At 36.2% G+C, this 17455-nt stretch overlaps 4 protein-coding genes across 4 annotated transcripts in view; 2 read left to right on the forward strand and 2 right to left on the reverse strand.

Annotated features, from left to right (window-relative positions):
* The first annotated feature begins 666 nt into the window (after nucleotides 1-666).
* LOC107059985 (zinc finger MYM-type protein 1-like) lies at nucleotides 667-1383 on the forward strand. Its single transcript, XM_015307162.1, has one exon. It carries the CDS (start codon nucleotides 667-669, stop codon nucleotides 1381-1383), a length of 717 nt encoding a protein of 238 aa, XP_015162648.1.
* A 107-nt stretch (nucleotides 1384-1490) lies between these two features.
* On the forward strand, nucleotides 1491-5073 carry LOC107059986 (uncharacterized). The gene is made up of 2 exons (XM_015307163.1): nucleotides 1491-2723; nucleotides 4705-5073. The coding sequence occupies exons 1-2, from the start codon at nucleotides 1491-1493 to the stop codon at nucleotides 5071-5073; spliced, it is 1602 nt and encodes a 533-aa protein (XP_015162649.1).
* LOC102597059 (pentatricopeptide repeat-containing protein At1g64100-like) overlaps nucleotides 2668-17455 on the reverse strand; it is a 30439-nt gene continuing 15651 nt past the window's right edge. Inside the window, 10 exon segments of the mRNA XM_015307164.1 lie at nucleotides 2668-3437; nucleotides 4252-4318; nucleotides 4446-4510; nucleotides 10327-10367; nucleotides 10624-10706; nucleotides 14595-14976; nucleotides 14979-15403; nucleotides 15472-15530; nucleotides 15917-16050; nucleotides 16158-16891. Of these exon segments, the coding sequence (XP_015162650.1) occupies nucleotides 14735-14976; nucleotides 14979-15403; nucleotides 15472-15530; nucleotides 15917-16050; nucleotides 16158-16891 (1594 nt within the window). The 3' untranslated portion in view covers nucleotides 2668-3437; nucleotides 4252-4318; nucleotides 4446-4510; ... (1 more) ...; nucleotides 10624-10706; nucleotides 14595-14734.
* Nucleotides 15716-17446, reverse strand: LOC102602916 (uncharacterized). The gene is made up of 2 exons (XM_006344003.2): nucleotides 16158-17446; nucleotides 15716-16050 (listed from the first exon to the last, which is right to left on the reverse strand). The coding sequence occupies exons 1-2, from the start codon at nucleotides 16993-16995 to the stop codon at nucleotides 15887-15889; spliced, it is 1002 nt and encodes a 333-aa protein (XP_006344065.1). The 5' UTR covers nucleotides 16996-17446; the 3' UTR covers nucleotides 15716-15886.

A 17455-nucleotide genomic window follows, 5' to 3' on the forward strand; every position in this document is an offset into this window, starting at 1 on the left:
CATCATATTGTTCTTCTTTTGGCTTCATTCCACATTTCCACTTTGTTGTTCATGGTGAAGTAGAAGTGAGATTTGAGAACAAGTAACAAGGTATGTTATCTAAAATTTTTTTTTATTTATTAATGTACTTCATTTGTTTTATATGTTTTTCTTGATTTATGAAGTGGTTCCATTATTTGATTGCTTGAATATTTAAATTTATAAGAATTTCTTGATTTCTAAATAGTTATCTAATAATTGTGATTCTTTTATTAGTAAACTTGTTATTTGTGCTTATATTTTTTAAAAATTATTTTGTTTTTATAAGATTGAATAGAAGTGTGAATATTTAATTTTGTAGGTAAAATAATTCTTACAATCAATTCATCAAATCATAAATGGATAAGTTTCTCATCAAGTTACCAAAGCCAAAAGATGGCCAACCAAGTTCTAGCTCTAATCAACCATTTGTGAGTTCACAAGTTGCTCCGGAAGTTCAAAGACATACAAATTCTTTTCCACTTTCAAATATGGATAATATACTTGATTTTAAATCTCTGGAAGCAGATCCCAAAGATCGAATGCCTATTTCATCTTATGGTCCTAATATTCGAGATGCGGTACATTAAAAAAAAGCCATGTCAACCTGTTGATCATATCTTCCCTAAAACTAAGTTTGGAGATAAAATGCGTCAATTTCGACCAACTTGGTTTAAGAGAAGATCTCAATGGTTGGAATATAGCATTAAAGCAGACACAACATTTTGTTTGTGTTGTTTTTTGTTCAAGAATGAACTTGAAAGTCGTGGAAATGCCGGAGATTCATTTACAAGAGATGGTTTTAGGTGTTGGAACAAAGCTTTAGAAAGATTCAAAAAACATGTTGGTAAGGTAAATAGTATCCATCATAAATGTTTCAATAGGATGCAAGATTTGAAAAACCACCGACAATTGATCCAATCTTCTTTTGACAAGCAAAGTGAAAAGGCAAGAAGTGATTATCGGATGCGTTTAAATGCCTCAATTGATGTAGCAAGATTTCTCTTGACATCGGGATTTCCATTTCGTGGACATGATGAAAGTGAAGGTTCCGAATATAAGGGTGCTTTTCTTGAACTTTTGAAATGGTATGGGGATAGAAGTTTTGATGTGGGAAGAGTAATATTAGGTAATGCTCCACAAAATGATATGATGATTTGTCCGACAATTCAAAAAGATATTGTGGAGGCTTGTGCTAAAGAAATAACTAAGGCTATCATTGAAGACTTGGACGGTGATTATTTTGGAATATTAGTTGATGAATCAAAGGATGTTTCTCATAAGGAGCAAATGGCTCTAATTTTGAGATATGTCAACAAAAGTGGAATGGTGATAGAGCGATTCTTGGGGGTATTGTCCATGTAAATGATACATCTTCTCAATCATTAAAAAAGGCAATTTATTCTTTGCTTTTGGATCACTCATTATGTACATCCAAAATACGTGGTCAAGGTTATGATGGGGCTAGTAATATGCAAGGGGAAATAAATGGTCTCAAGTCTTTGATTTTACAAGATACGTCATCTGCATATTCTATTCACTGTTTTGCTCACCAATTGCAATTGGCACTTGTAGGTCTTTCCAAAAAGAATTCGGATGTGGATAATTTTTTTTATGTTCTCACTAATATTTTGAATACTATTGGAGCTTCATTTAAACGCAGAGATTCACTTCGACAACATCAAGAAGATAAGTTGGAAGAGTTGCTTAAATTTGGAGAAGTTCATACAGGGCAAGGTTTGAATCAAGAACGTGGCCTCCAACGACCGGGTGATACTCGTTGGGGGTCTCATTTTAAAACCTTGGACAATTTCCTGATTCTTTTTTCTTCAATTGTTAATGTGCTTAAGAATATGAAACGTGATTGTCCTTATTATCTTGATAGATTTACGGCGGAAAATCTTTTGAGCAAGATTCATGAATTTGAATTTGTCTTTATGTTGCACTTGATGTTTAAGGTGTTGCTATTGACGAATGAGTTGAATAAAGTTTTACAAAAGAAAGATCAAGATATTGTTAATGCTATGGGATTGCTTGACCTTTCAAAGAAACGATTGCAAATGATGAGAGAGGATGAATGGGACTCTATGATGGATGAGGTTAGCTTATTTTGTGGTAAACATGGAATTTCAATTCCCAAAATGAATGAAGACTACTCTAATGGGAAGTCGAAGCGTAAGAGGTCCAATATTTCATATTTGCATCACTTTCGTGTGGAAGTATTTTATGCCGTCATTGATTTGGCACTTCAAGAACTCAATAATCGTTTTGATGTGGTGACTAGTGACTTGCTCCTCGGTATGGCTAGTTTGAGTCCGGTTGATTCATTTGCTAATTTTCACAAGGATAGGATAATGAAACTAGCCGAGTACTACCCAAGTGAGTTTGGTGATAAAGAGCTTCGGGAACTCAATTTTCAACTTGATGATTTTATTGTCTATGCTCAAAAGTGTGATAGCAAGTTTCTCAACTTGAAGGGAATCAAGGATCTTGCAAAAGTGATGATAGAGACAAAACTAGATCAAACTTGGTCACTTGTGTATCTACTTGTGAAGCTAACTTTGATTATTCCTGTTGCTACCGCAAGCGTGGAAAGAGCATTCTCATCAATGAAGTACATAAAGAATGATTTGCGTAATAGGATGGATGAAGATCTTTTGAATGGTTGTTTAGTTTGCTATATAGAGCGTAGTATATTTAAAAATGTAAGTAATGATGCCATTATTGACCGTTTTCAAAATATGAAAACTCGTCGAGGACAATTGTAAGTGAATGATGTTTTTTGCTAATATATTACTATATAAAGATTGCTACTACCTACTTGCTCGTCAACTTGTTCTCACCGTAAAATTTATATAATTGAATTAATTGCCTATTTTGAAGATAATGGTGCCCCCATGTTCTTGAGATCCTAGATACGCCTCTACATATCTACGTGAGAAGTTGGATGGCGAGGGCACAGATGAGCCAAACTTCAAACGGGAGGTATATCTAAACATTTTCGAATAGTTTAGGGGCATATTTGACCCCTTTCCCATCTTAAAATTACATGATCTTGAACTTTTAATCCCCGCTTGCTCCATGGACAAACCTTCTGAGCTAAAAGTCAAAACTTGTTGAACTGGAAGTTTTGCTCGTGGTACAAATGAGGTCAAAAGTTCAAGACGATTCTTGTAAATCACCACGGACATTTGACCAAGTTTAAATTAAGCCCAAAATGGTCAAAAACTCATCCAAGTTAATTCGAAAGAGAAGCTATGCAAGTAAGATCTCAAAATCTAACTAGAAATGTTCCACAGATACATAATAAATCATCAATGTAAACCACTCATGCAGATGCAACAACCAATCCTTGTCGCCGCTCCAATGCAACCACATCAAGATACTATTACGAGAACTGATCCGATCATTTTATGAGCCTGCAGCATAACAAATAGGTCAATTAGTTTTCCGGAGAATAGGGGCAGAGGGAGAGTATTAGCTACAGGTTCGGGCAAACCCAGTAGCTATTGCTTAGACCCTGTACTTGTGTCAAGAATTTTATTAAATATATATTATTATTTAAGTGCGAGCCCACTAACTAAGACGAACTACCAGGTTTGGTGACAAATTCAAAACCCATAAACTTCAAATCCAGGCTCCACCGCTTGAGTAGAACATGTTCAAATCCAAAAAACTGAACATTGCCGCATGAAATTCAAACTTGGAGAAGAAGCAAAACATCAAATATGAGTCATCCCTCCTCCAAGCAGTAAAAGGAATAATAAACTTGTCATTCTATCATCTTAATAAATCATGAAGTCAAGTTCTGAGGATTCAAACCGACTCAAAACTACAGATAGGTTATGAAGAAAAGCAGTAGCGTCTGTTAATAGTATAATGTGGCACAAACAAAAAGGTGAAGACCATACATAATTCGTCAGAAACTTATAGAGCAAATTCCCAAAGCACATTCAAATTAAACTGGGAGGTGGTAGAAAAATCCTATTCGGGTAAAGACAGATGGATATGGAACAAGCCATTTCAAGGAGCAATTTCCCAGGATTTTCAGCTTTGCAACAGTAGAAACGTATTAGTCTCCACAAGGATAGAACATAACCTTTGGAAAGGTGTAGTGACTGTGAAAGGGAGGAATGAGCCAGGAAGCGGATAGACTATGTTGCAAAGTATTTAATAAGCTTATCTTCACTAGAAAAAGGCTAGAGGTTTGAGAAATAAAGCAAAAACTAACACCTGTGACCAATTGCATCACTTTCTTACTTCAGTTTCTGGTGCGACTGTGATGAGCTTGTTCTACCACCTACACAAACATATTTGACATCATTGTAAAAGAATCTCTTGCTATCTAACTACAGATCTAGCTTTTGGCAGGAAGCACATATCAATACTGCACATTTCTTTTATATAAGAAGAGCCATCAAATTTACCTCTTCTGTCATAAAGTTCCCAACTTCCGTTGCTTGGATAATCTTTCCCAGTTCCATAAACTTTCCTGACGTAATTTTCATCAAGAGAATTAATAAGAGAGAGGAGGGGACAAAAGAAAGCACAAAGAGTATTTGGTTGTAATAAATTACACATGACCAACTATTTGTGCGTCATCTAGTAAATCATCTTGAAGAACTAGACAGTAGAAAATGGAGATTTAAAACTTTTAAACCTAGCACTTGTCTGTATTAATGTCAGCTGAATATTCATAAATATGAAATGTACTATATTATGTTGATTAAAGAGGGCAACTCATACTTCTGGTTAGACAATTGGACAGGACTGTGTGCTTTATGTCAAATCATTCCACCAAATGTTGAGTGTGATCTTACAATTATACTAGTCAAAGAAACAGCTGAAGGGGGGCAATGGCAAGAAAATACATTGAGAAGAATTCTTCCTCAAGGGTTGGCAGAACATATTCTAGAAAAGGTGGACCCACCTAAAGAGGAGGAGGAATTAGATAGACCATACTGGAAACTGGAAGCTAGAAGCAAGAGGAAAATTCACAGTAGTGTCTGCCTTCCAGGTAACGAGACAAAGATGGGAGGTCAACAAAATATATAAGCTGAAGTGGTTAAAGATTTGCCTATCAAGATCTCTTTTTTCATGTAGAGACTGTGGAAAGCTAAATTGCCACTGGATGTTACTTTGAAAAAATGGGGAATTCAGTTTCCATCAAGATGTCATTGTTGTGAATATCCTAGAGTGGAAGATATAAATCATGTATTCCTCTATATTCTCCAGCAGCTCAGTATGTTTGGAAATATTTTTGTAGATTCTGACATGTTCCTTATCCACTGCGCTTGTATTTTCTTCTATTATTCGCCAAATGTTCATATCAAATTCTATTTATTGCAATGTTAATCAAAATCTACACCTTACTCAATTGATAAGCATATGGTGGGGGATGCCTGCACATCTGCAAGTGAGTTATATGTTTCAAGCAGTGCCATCTATTATATTGTGGGAGCTATGGAAAAAGAGGAAGTCGTTGAGGCATGGAGGAAAAATATCCAATACCAAACTAATATATCAGGTGATGTGCACTTCGATTCAGTTCATGAAGGCAAGGAAGAAAAATCTCAAATATGCACAATGGTGGAAGCCATATATAGGTAATCTCACACCGTGAAGATCATCAAAGTTATTTCGAAGCCACCAGACACAGGTTGGGTGAAGGTGAACACAGTCGGGGCCTCAAGAGGAAATCCTGGGAGGAGCTCTTGGGGATTCTGTGTAAAATATACCAATGGAGATGTCATACAAGCACAGGCTAAGGAGATTGAAGAACCTTTCAGTACAAACATACAAGCTGAAGCTTTGGCATTCCTATTCGCTTTGAAGTACAAAAAGACTAACAAATTGAGAGAATATTCATTGAGATAGGTTCTCTAGTACTGAAAAACGTAATAGAGGGTTTGGGAAGTTCCCTGGAATATAGTGACCATTATCGAAGAAATATGGAGACTCAGGAGAGAAAGGACAGTGGTAATCACTCACATACTTTTTTTTTTTGTTGATAAAGATAATGTTGTATTCATCAGCATTAAGGATATGCTGGAGACCTCCAAAAATTGGTTTCCAACAAGAGAAAAAACAAAAAGAGCTAATAGATTACAAAGTGCCTATAAAATCCAAAATTTGTGCAGCTTCTTCTATCCCTTCCTCTTTACACCAAAAATAAAAAGTAGTCAAGCAGTTCCATTTGACTTTATCTATTGAATTAGCTTTGTTATCATAGCATCTGCTATTTCTTTCTTTCCAAATACACCACCAAATGCATGATGGTATTATACTCCACCACTTTTTCTTAGATTTTCTCCTCCCTCTGCTGATCCAGCAACTAAGTAGATCTGATGTATGCTCAGGCATAATCCATTCTCTATGTGTTAGTCCCAAAAAAAGGTTCCACAATTGTATTGTCACTTTGCAATGGAGGAACAAATGGTTGTTGGTTTCCTCAGTCTCATTACAGAGAGAGCACCAAAAAGCAATATAGAAACACCTCATTTTCAATTTCTCATGAGTGGAGCATGCTCTTCTGGCAACCAACTAGGAGAACACTTTACCTTGGTTGGCACCTTGTTCCTCCAAATCTGCTTCCAAGGGCCAAGTTTACCACCTGGATACTCATTCACCTCCTTAATATATAACTTGTTAACAGAAAGGCTTCCATCTCTAGAGTGTTTCCATACGATAGAATCTTTTTCTGCTGATAACCCATTAAAACCATTGAGAACATGTAATAGCTCAGCCACTCTCCCAATCTCCTAGTCATTTAAATGCCTTCTAAACACAATATTCCATCCATGAATAGACCATACCTCAGCCACTGTTTCTTCCGGATTGGTACACAAGGAAAATAGGTCAGGAAATAAGCCCAGCCCATCAGTGCCTCATTTCCATTCTAATTCTCTTTCCAGAATAGGATTTTCGTCCCATTTCCCACCTTGTAGACTATGTTTCTACTTAGATCAGGCCACAAATTTCTTATTGTTCTCCAAGCTGACACCCCGTAAGTGCTATTCACAGAGTTGGAGACCCAATTCCCATTCACCCGTACTTGTTGACTATCACCTCCCTCCACAGTGCTTCTTCCTCAGTGTTGAACCTCCATAGCCATTTTGACAAGAGACATCTATTCTGCAACCCCAAGTTTCTGATTCCAAGTCCACCAGATTGTTTATGTAACTGTGCAGTCTGCCATTTGACTAAATGCAAACCCTTCCCTTCTTTATTCCCTTTCCACAAGAAATCTCTTCTCAGTTTGTCAAGTCTTTCTTCCACTTTGGCAGGCATAGGGAATAAAGACATAACATAAGTTGGAAGAGAGTCCAACACAGAGTTTATTAAAGTGACTCTCCCTCCTAAAGAGATATACTGAGCTTTCCAATTGGCCAATTTCTTCTCTGTCTTTTCAATTATGCCGTCCCAAATTTCTAGCTCCTTATGATTGTGTCCCAATGGCATGCCCAAGTAAGTAGTGGGAAGATGTTCTACTTTACACCCCAATATCCTTGCTAGGCTCTGAAGTTGAGGGATTTCTTTAATTGGAAAAATGCTGCTTTTCCTCCAATTTACTGATAAACCCGAGACTGCTTCAAAAACCACCAAAGTCATTCTTATAAAGGTAACCTGTTCAGCCTTGGCTTCACAGAAAATAATGGTGTCATCTGCATAAAGCAGATGACAAATCTGCATTTCCCTTTTTGAAGAGTTGCGGACCTTGAAGCCTTTTAACCAATTATTTTGGGTAGCTACTCTCATCATACTATTATAGCCCTCCATGGCTAGGATGAAAAGGAAAGGAGAGAGTGGGTCTCCTGCCTTAGACCCCTTTCTGATGGGAAAAAACCAACAGGGTCTCCATTCACTAAAATGGAGAACCTAACAGTTTTAATGCAATAATCGATCCACTTCAGCCATTTATCCCCAAAACCCATTTGTTTTAGAATCATGATTAGGAAGCCCCAATTGACATGATCATAAGCCTTCTCTATGTCCAGCTTGCACATAATTCCTGGATCATCTCCTTTGACTCTGGTGTCCACACACTCACTTGCTATAAGTGTTGCATCAATGATCTGCCTACCTTTTATGAAGGCCATCTGGTGTTTATTCACAAGCTTACTGATCATTTTCTTTAACCTTTCTGCTAGTATCTTGGCAATGATCTTGTATATTCCACTTATCAAGCTTATAGGTCTGAAATCTCTTAGTTCCACAGCTCCCACCTTTTTGGGATCAATGCCATATAGGTTGCATTTAGGCTCTTCTCAAACACTTGGTGATCATGAAATTGCCTCAAGATGCTCAGTATGTCTTCCTTAAGCATTTCCCACAAGCTTTGATAAAAACTCATCGGGAAACCATCCGGACCTGGGGCCTTGTCACTGGAACACAACTTGAGTATCTCAAGGACTTCATCTTCCTCAAATTGTCTTTGTAGCCACTCTTTTCCCTCCACACTGATGCTTTCACTCCCTTGGAGATTAAAATGTGGCCTCTATTGTTCTGATTCCTTGTAGAGTTTCTGGTAAAAGCTTACAACTTCGTTCTTGATCACCTCTGGTTCGGAAATAATCACACCTTCCACTTCTAACTTCTCGATTGTATTGAATCTTCTGTGTGATGTTGCCATTTCCTGAAAGTATTTGGTATTTTTATCCCCTTGCTTGAGCCATTGTACCCTGGACCTTTGTCTCCACGCTATTTCCTCATTCTTGGAAATTTCTGCAAACTCATTGAATAACTTAGCTTTGTGTAGACTCTCCTTCACATTGAGTGTTCTCTGTTCCTGGATAGTTTCAAGACTAGCAATCTGGTTCAACATATCCTCCTTTCTATGTTTCTAGTTGCCTCTATTCTCCAGCTCCCATTCCTTCAATCTCCCTTTGAGTAGCTTTAGTTTTGTTGCCAACCTAAAAGAAGTTGTTCCATTTACAGTGAAGGATGCCCACCATTCTTTTACTTTTTCTCTGAACCCTTCCACCCTCATCCACCATTGCTCAAACTTAAAATAAGTCTTCTTGAGATTTAGCTTTCCACAGTTTAGAGCTATTGGACTATGATCAAAGCCTACTCTCGGGAGCACACTTTGTCTAATTTGCGGGAACAATTCTTCCCAATGATTAGAGTAGAGGAATCTTTCAATTCTGGAGGCTGTTGTGTGGTTCTCACCCCTTCTCCAAGTATAAGATCCTCTAAATAAAGGAGGGTCAAATAACTCCATCTCGTTGATCCAGTCAGTGAACTCTGTCATTTCTCCAGACAGATAATGGCTGCCAGTTCTTTCGTTTGGATATCTTGTAACATTGAAGTTGCCACACACCACCCATGGTCCTTCGAAGGAGTTTCTAATTGTTGTCAGCTCCCTCCACTATTTCCTTTCTTATTATTGGGTTGCAGTCAGCATAAACTGCACTTAAAACCAAGTGAGATTTTGTACTATGCCTTCTAGTTTACATGTAAGCATCTGACCAGCAGTCCCTATTAGCTCCCCCTTCCAATACCCTTTTGTCCCACATTACTACAATCCCTCCACTTCTACCCACCCATCCACCTATTTGCCCACACCTCTTTAAATAAAGCATTGTCAACTCCCCTCAACTTTGTCTCTACAAAGACATAGACGTCAGCCCCCCACTGTTTAGTTAAACTCCTAATGAGACTCATTTTGCTCCCCCCATTCAGCCCCCTTACATTCCAAGAAATAATGTTTATCTTCATTTGAGTCTAAGAGGTGACATACTCAGGGAAGGAAACAAGTTGTCTGATCATCTAGCTAATATGGCTCTGGATAAACAGTGACAAGTTGAACGAGCCGTATCTCAGGGTTAGACCATGCAGGAAATGAGACAGATAGCACAAAAAGGAGGAGAAAGCTCTTTAGTTCAAATCCTATGAGAGGAGAACAGGGAAAATGTTTTTTTATGCTAACAGTTTGCTCATTTTTGCAAGGCAAGACAGTTAAAGATGCGAACACTGCATATACAAACATATAAAGCTCATCAGAGTAAGAACAACAAAAACAACAAAGAAAAGCCAATGCAGGACAATAAACCCAGAAATGGGGACATTCACAGACATGTACAACAAACACATAACAGGAATCATATTTTTGAGAAAATACTAAATCGGTGGGTGATTGTACGATGTGTGGTATTGGCATCAGTAGATGCTCATTCTATTGTACGAAAATTCACTGAATTTTGTAGAAGCCCAAATCAAAGTACACACAAATCATCAGATACACCAACTCATACATCTTACTTGAACATACGGAAAAATACAAAAATGCAACAAATCAGTTCATACCTTAGACAACTAGAACAGAGAAGCTGACATCAAGGGAGAAGCTGACAACAGAGAAATAAGAAGATAAATCCATATGTGACCAAACAGTGGCTAACTAGATCTGAACAAAATCGAGTCAAGCATCAATCAAAGGGCATGAAAAACAACAAAAAATCTCATTCACTCATACGTGGAAGCAGAAATCCATTGAAGCAGTTCATAGATGTAAATTACTTTTGATAAATAAATAAAATAGTCATTGGGAAATACACTCAGTGACCTTGCTTAAAAAGAAGAAAAGAAAGAGAATTAGATTACCATAAGATCACATCTGACAATTCACATCCAAATGATTCCAGACTCCAGATATGAGGTTAATTTTGTGACGAAACATGATCACACTGAAAAACCAAAACGTAGAAGAAATTAGATATATATTACTCTTATCTAATAGTGTCCACATGATTCAATATTCCATAGACAACTAAAAATCTTAACGACTACTATGATGAAGCTACACGTGGAGACATGATCATGAAAAACTCTACTCGTCATCACTGTAACTAAAGTTACCAGCACTATAACACAAAAACAATAACATACCCAGTGAAATCCACAAGTGAGGTCTGGGGAGGGTAGAATGTACGCAGACCTTACCACTACCTCGTGAAGGTAGAGAGACTGTTTCCGAAAAGACCTTCAGCTCAGGTGTACTTTATTACGTTAATGAAGGAGAAGCAAGAAAAATCACAGCTAACATTCAAATGATTCAAGAGGCAAGGTTAGATTTGTCATAGATCATTTTTATTTATGATCGTGGTGTCCGGGCCAGCTTTCACACACCTCGACTAATTCCATGGATACTTGCCACCAACAGGTACCAAGTAATTCCGTCCACCAAGGCTAGGACAGATGGAAAGAATCACCTAGTGTTTTTTGTCTTCGATGAGTTTTGAACCGGAGACCTCGAGATTCTCAACAACTTTATTGACCACTAAGTCACACCCTTGGGTGTGATTTGTGACAGATCAGGATCACACCGATAAACCATAATTCAGAAGAAATTAGGTATATATTATTCCTATCTTATAGTGTCCATATGATTCAATATTCCATAGAAAACTTAATGCGTTAAAAGACAACTAAACATATTTGGTAGTCAGAGTTACCCGGTAACTCTGTTAGGAGGTAAGAGGTACTCAGTAGAATAGTCAAGGTGTGCAAAAGATGGTCCGAACACCACCGCGATAAGAAAAATGTTTAAAGACAACTATGATAAATTACATGTGAGACTAGTGGCGGAAGTGGGATTTTTTCCATGATGGTTCCAAAACAAAAAAAAGAGCGCCTAGAGTTAAAAAGATTAAAGTTGTAGTTAGCAAGAATTGAACCTGTGTTCTCTAAGAGAAGTTGAACCCCAGTTACTAATGAGTTGAGCTTTTGGCTTGTATCAAGAGGATTCAACATTTAATATATATACAAAAAACAAAAATTTGACCCTATATACACTATATTTTCCGGTGGAGGAACCCCCTTGCCTTCAACCGAGATCTGCCATGGTGGAGACATGATCAAGGAAAAATTTCAAAGTTCAAAACTCCTATAGATAAGTAGAGAGGTAGCATCACCAACTTTTAAAGGTGATAAAGAAGACACCAATTTCTTTTAAAAGTGGTTGATACCTCTTTCTGTAGTGGTTGACTTATTTTCTCAGGAATGCTTTGGATTGAATTTTTCTTGAGTCGAGGGTCTAAACAACCTCTCTATCTCTGAAGTAGGGGTAAGGCCTACGTATACTCTACCCTTCCTAGAAAATTTTTGTGGGACTACACTGGGTATGTTGTTGTTGACTTATTTTCCCAAGATTCACAACGACAAAAGCTCTGACATTATGTTATGCCATATGAATCTATGCAACCAAAGTTCTCATAATAGAACCAGCATTACATCCCTAGACTCGTAAGTGGATTAGAAACATATCAGTTACCATACCTAAGAATTAATAAGGAGAATTAAAGTACAAAAAAAAAACAAAAAAACAAAGAATTAACAAGCTGGGAGCCTGGGATCGACTATATGATCATGTCACTTTATTAAATTTCATCTTGGATAATAACATACAAAATAAAGAGTACTAAACTTTAATTTTTACTGGTATATAAATCTCTAACATGACTAAAAGAATCCTAGAGAACATATGACTTAAAGTAAGCATACTAATAACTAAAAAATAATCTCAACTTTCGAATAGGGAGAAAAACAATTTGGCATAGACTATATAGATATATTTCTCCAACATGCCTTATTTTTCTCTAGTTCTACTGTGGATTCTAAGAGATTGTAGGTCTATCTAAGCAACTTCCTTCCATGTGATATTAAGTCTATCTAGTTCCTTTTCAACACATTCACTCACCATGATTTTACACTTATTGACTGGTGTATCTAGAGGTGACTATGCAAGACATGACCAAACCATTTTCTTATAATTGTGTGCTAACTTGCACTTTCTGCCAAATGTGGTTACTTTTAATATTGTCTATATGTGAAATTACTAAGTGTGCAATGTCAACGGTGAGATGCAAAGTCAGTTTAGACAAAACATGAAGATACTAGTTGATTGCACAACATCATATAGAGTATCATATGTAGTGTACCAGAGCCGAGAATCATTAGTGCCTTTACCCTTGTCTCTCAAAATGTCAGATATTTTAGTGCTTTCAAAACCATGTTCTTCCATATGAGCAGTTGAGCACAATTCATGGCATGAAAACATAAGTGGTTGCATTACTGGATTCACTAAGCAGACAGGTTGTACAACGACATTCTTGAGTACATTTAAATGAAAATGATTGCTTGGATTTCCCCTTGCACTTTGCCTATGAACACCATATTTTGGATTTACAAAGAGTACAGTTCAAATTTGGCTACAACAGCTAAGGTCTTACTTTAAAGACTAAAGGTACATATACCGCATAATCAATTTGTCATCAATCCAATAGGAGCTTAGATCACGGATTTCAATAGTTGTAGATGAACTTACATTTAAAAAGGATCTCAACAACAGAAAGCACCTTTATTTCAAGTATCCCACAAAACATCTACCAAATTCCAAAGATATATCCCTCGAAAGATCTACTTCAATCCAATAATGAAAAAAGAACTATTATCTTATAGAGAAATCGTTTTTGTAGAAATGGTCTCATTCTGAATGATGTGATCAACTCAAGAATACTTGTCTTCCATCTTTAAAATATTTGGTTTTGTAGAAATTTTCCTTTTTTTAATCTCCTCCTTTTGTAGAAACCATGAGAAAATAAAAAGGTCATAGGGAGCCTTAAGGAATCTTCCATAGTGGTAGTTCACTCCTGAAACGCATGGATCTCACTCCGTGTTCTTTATTTTCTTTTAACAATCAAATACTACACCAAAAATTATTACAATTCAAGCCTATTCCGCACTATCAGTAAACATTTTCATTCTTCAGAAATCAAGCCTAGCTAACATCCTTGGATATGTAGAGAAACAGTTCCAAAGTGTAGTAAAGGAAGAAAAGAGCTCACTCTCAACGATGAAAACCCATTTCTTTAATTCCTATACACAAAAGAAAGCTTTTTTATAGTTACCATTGAAAAAAAAACAGTTTTATACCCAATTCCCATATAACAGGTTGCAACAAGCCGGCTGGCCAAAGAGAATAAACTAGTTTAACTAGCCTGGAAAAAGATTCTTCCTGCACCATAGGTACATATATATTTAATCTGCTCTATGTTGTTTATCTTGTCATTGAGACATCTATCATTCCTCTCAATCGAAATAGATAACAATTACTCCCTCTATTTATAATTGTTTGTCCTATTCTGACTTGGCACGGAGTTAGAAAGTAAAGAAGACTTTTGAATCTTGTAGTCTAAAATTAAAGGTATGTCAAATGTACCAAATCCCCTTTAATGTTCTGGAAAGTTGGAATTAAAGAGTTGCTAAGTAGAAAAGAGGCATTCTTTTTTAAACGGACTAAGAAGGAAAGTAGAACAAACAAATTGAAACGACGGGATTTTTGTCTCTTCTTTGTGCTTCTATCAAAAAAAATACCTGAAGTTAATTAAGTAGTACTAAAAATATTGATATTACTAGACTTATAACGTGTACACATAAAGACGCTCACCATTATATTATTATTATTTTAGAAATTGGTATGGTCACCATACTTCTCATATTAAGAGTGCAAGCACATTTGATTTCTATGAAAAAGAAGAGCTGATAAATAACTCAACATATCAAAATTGAAGTACCTCCTCAATAGGTCTGCCTAGAAAACTCAAGCAACATTCTAATTGCCATCAGCTTCTGCAATGCATTGGATGCCACTTGTTTTGCAGGGATAAAAAGGAAATTGTATTACAGCCATAGCCTAGCTGAATAAACCAAGCGATCACTTCTTGTTTCTTAAGTGAAGCTCTGGTATGATGTCAAGGACGGAAGGATTCTCCCTTATGACGTTTATCAGTAACTCAGTTGTAGTTGCATCAAGTGAGAAGCCCCTTCCCGCTATTTTCTTCATAAATGTTGCCATTTCACTAATTTTGTTGCACCTGAGATATCCTTGCACAACAACATTGTAAGTGACATTGTTGGGAAAACAACCATTGTCTTCCATATTTCGTAGAATATCATAGCTTCATCCAAAAACCCCTCAAGACATAATCCATTTATCATTATAGTGAATGTTCTCACATTTGGTAGCACTCCAATTAAAGGAAGATTCTCAAAAATGGCACGAGCTTTGTCGAGTTTACCATTTTTGCACAAGCCACCAATGACAATATTGTAAAATATAATATCAATATTTTCTCTCTTTCGTTCCAACTTACTAAAGAGCAACAAAGCTTCTTCAACAAGTCCATACTTAAAATAACCATTGAGCACAATGCCATGAGTGTAAAAATCAGGTATGGGCCCAGCAGATCTAAGTTGCTCGGACTCAGGTGCGGGTATCCGAGACGGATGCGAATCTGAGAGTCGGATTCGGCAAAATCCAAACTTTAAGATTCGTGGGTGCGAATCCGAGTATGGATACGGGTGCGGCGATACGGCTAAAATTTTTCAATATTATAAAAATATAGTTATGAAGATATTCTAAATTTGAAAGATATGTTGTGATAAACTTACATGTATTTTGTAGAATTCAATCTTCCATTCTTCAAGATGAGATTACTCTTCCATTCCTCCTACAAAGACACAACAAAACAGAAACTAAACATTAAAAGCATTTACAAATTAGTGAATTACAATAGAATAAATATAACTAAAAGAATCAATAAAAATTGAAAAGAAGAACTAACCTTAGAACATGGATAGTAACTCATCTCTTGAAACAAAGTGAAAGTGAAAATACTGCAATTATTAAAATTTAAGATATACACAAAGATAATTATCCACAATTTAGATATTCATAATTACTAATCAATATTCAATACACCAAGTAAAAGTGTAAAACATACTATTTAACAAAAATCAAGAGATTGTCTCAACTTAATCCATAACTTAAAATTAACATAACAACAAAATATTGTCAATTATCAAGTTATTTAATTAAGTTAGCTATCTCTTCCACATCTTCCACATCTTCTTCAACTTCTTCCAAATCTTCAAACTCTTCCTCAAATATCACACCTTCAATTTGAGGTTCATCTATTGAAAGCTCGGTTAGATCATTAGTTGTCTCATCAATATCAAATCGATCTCCACCTAAAATAAATTAAAAAGAATAAATATATTAGAAGATTTTATATTAAAAAAAAAACATCATTTAAACTAAATAATTGAAGAAAATAATAAAGAAAATATAGACATACCAACATCCCAATATTTGCTTGGCCCATTTATATATTTCTCTTTCTTGCGAGACAACAACCGGAGATTATAATGTACAAACACTAAATCTTCGGCTCTTGAAGTTGCTAACTTATTTCTCTTGATATTGTGAATCAAAGAATATGTACTCCAATTTCTTTCACAACAAGAGGAAGAAGCCGGTTGAGTAAGCAACTTGTAAGCTAATTGTTGCAAAAGTGGAGCCGAGACCCCATGATTTGCCCACCAAGAAAGAGAATCTTCATACATCATAGCCTCAATCACATGAGGCTCACTAAAATAGCCACTTCCGCTACAAAAGGATCCATACTCCAATGAGACTTGTTTCATTTCATTAGAATCTTTAAAGTACCTTTGAAAGCACTTGACTCTATTCAATGAAATTTCACTATCTTCATTAGGAGCTAGCTTTCGAATTCCATTCTCTCCTTGAAGCCATGATTCATGATAATATTTGGGAACCAAAGAATGTGCCATACAATGTAGAGGTGTGTTACTTTTGTTCCACCTAGCCACAAGAATATCATGAATAGTATCAAAAAAATTTGATTGACCGGAAATGAGATCTTTCCCCTCATGCTCAAAGATGACTTTCTTGACCTTCTCAATCATTGAGTCCCACATATCATAGATGAGATGTAATTTTGGACCATCAATATCGGCGCTTCTTAGCATATCAACAATTGGTTCCGTAAATTTCAAGAAATAATCAATACTATCCCATTTTTCATCATTCATTATAAGGGATTTTATTTCACGTGTTTTGGCTTCAATTCCCTTATCCCCCTTATAATTCTTCCATTCATCATCCATGACCATTTTCTCCAAAGAAGGTCACTTTACGAATTCGGGTGGTCATAATGATGTGTGAGGCAAATCTTGTTTCACCAACCTTCAACAAACACAAATCCGAATATTTTTGAAAAAGTGCATGTGCCAAGTCATGGTTCACAACAAAGTTCTTCAAATTACTCACTTCACTAAGTAACTCTAAAATCCATTTACAATTAGTAAAGTGAGGTGATTTTTCCGAAGGTTGGCACATACTTTTCAAAGCTAGATTCAAACAATGAACAACACAAGGAGTCCAAAATATATGAGGATATTTTTGCTCCACAATAGTACCGGCAAGTTTCATATTACTTGCATTATCCGTAATAACTTGAACAACATTGTTTGAACCTACATTTTCTATTGCTTCAATAAATAAGTTAGCAATATATTCACCATCTTTTACGATTCCACTAGAATTGATTGAATTTAAAAACATTGGACCTCC

Source organism: Solanum tuberosum, unplaced genomic scaffold, assembly GCF_000226075.1.
Source record: "Solanum tuberosum cultivar DM 1-3 516 R44 unplaced genomic scaffold, SolTub_3.0 scf00052, whole genome shotgun sequence".
Taxonomy (NCBI): Eukaryota; Viridiplantae; Streptophyta; class Magnoliopsida; order Solanales; family Solanaceae; genus Solanum; species Solanum tuberosum.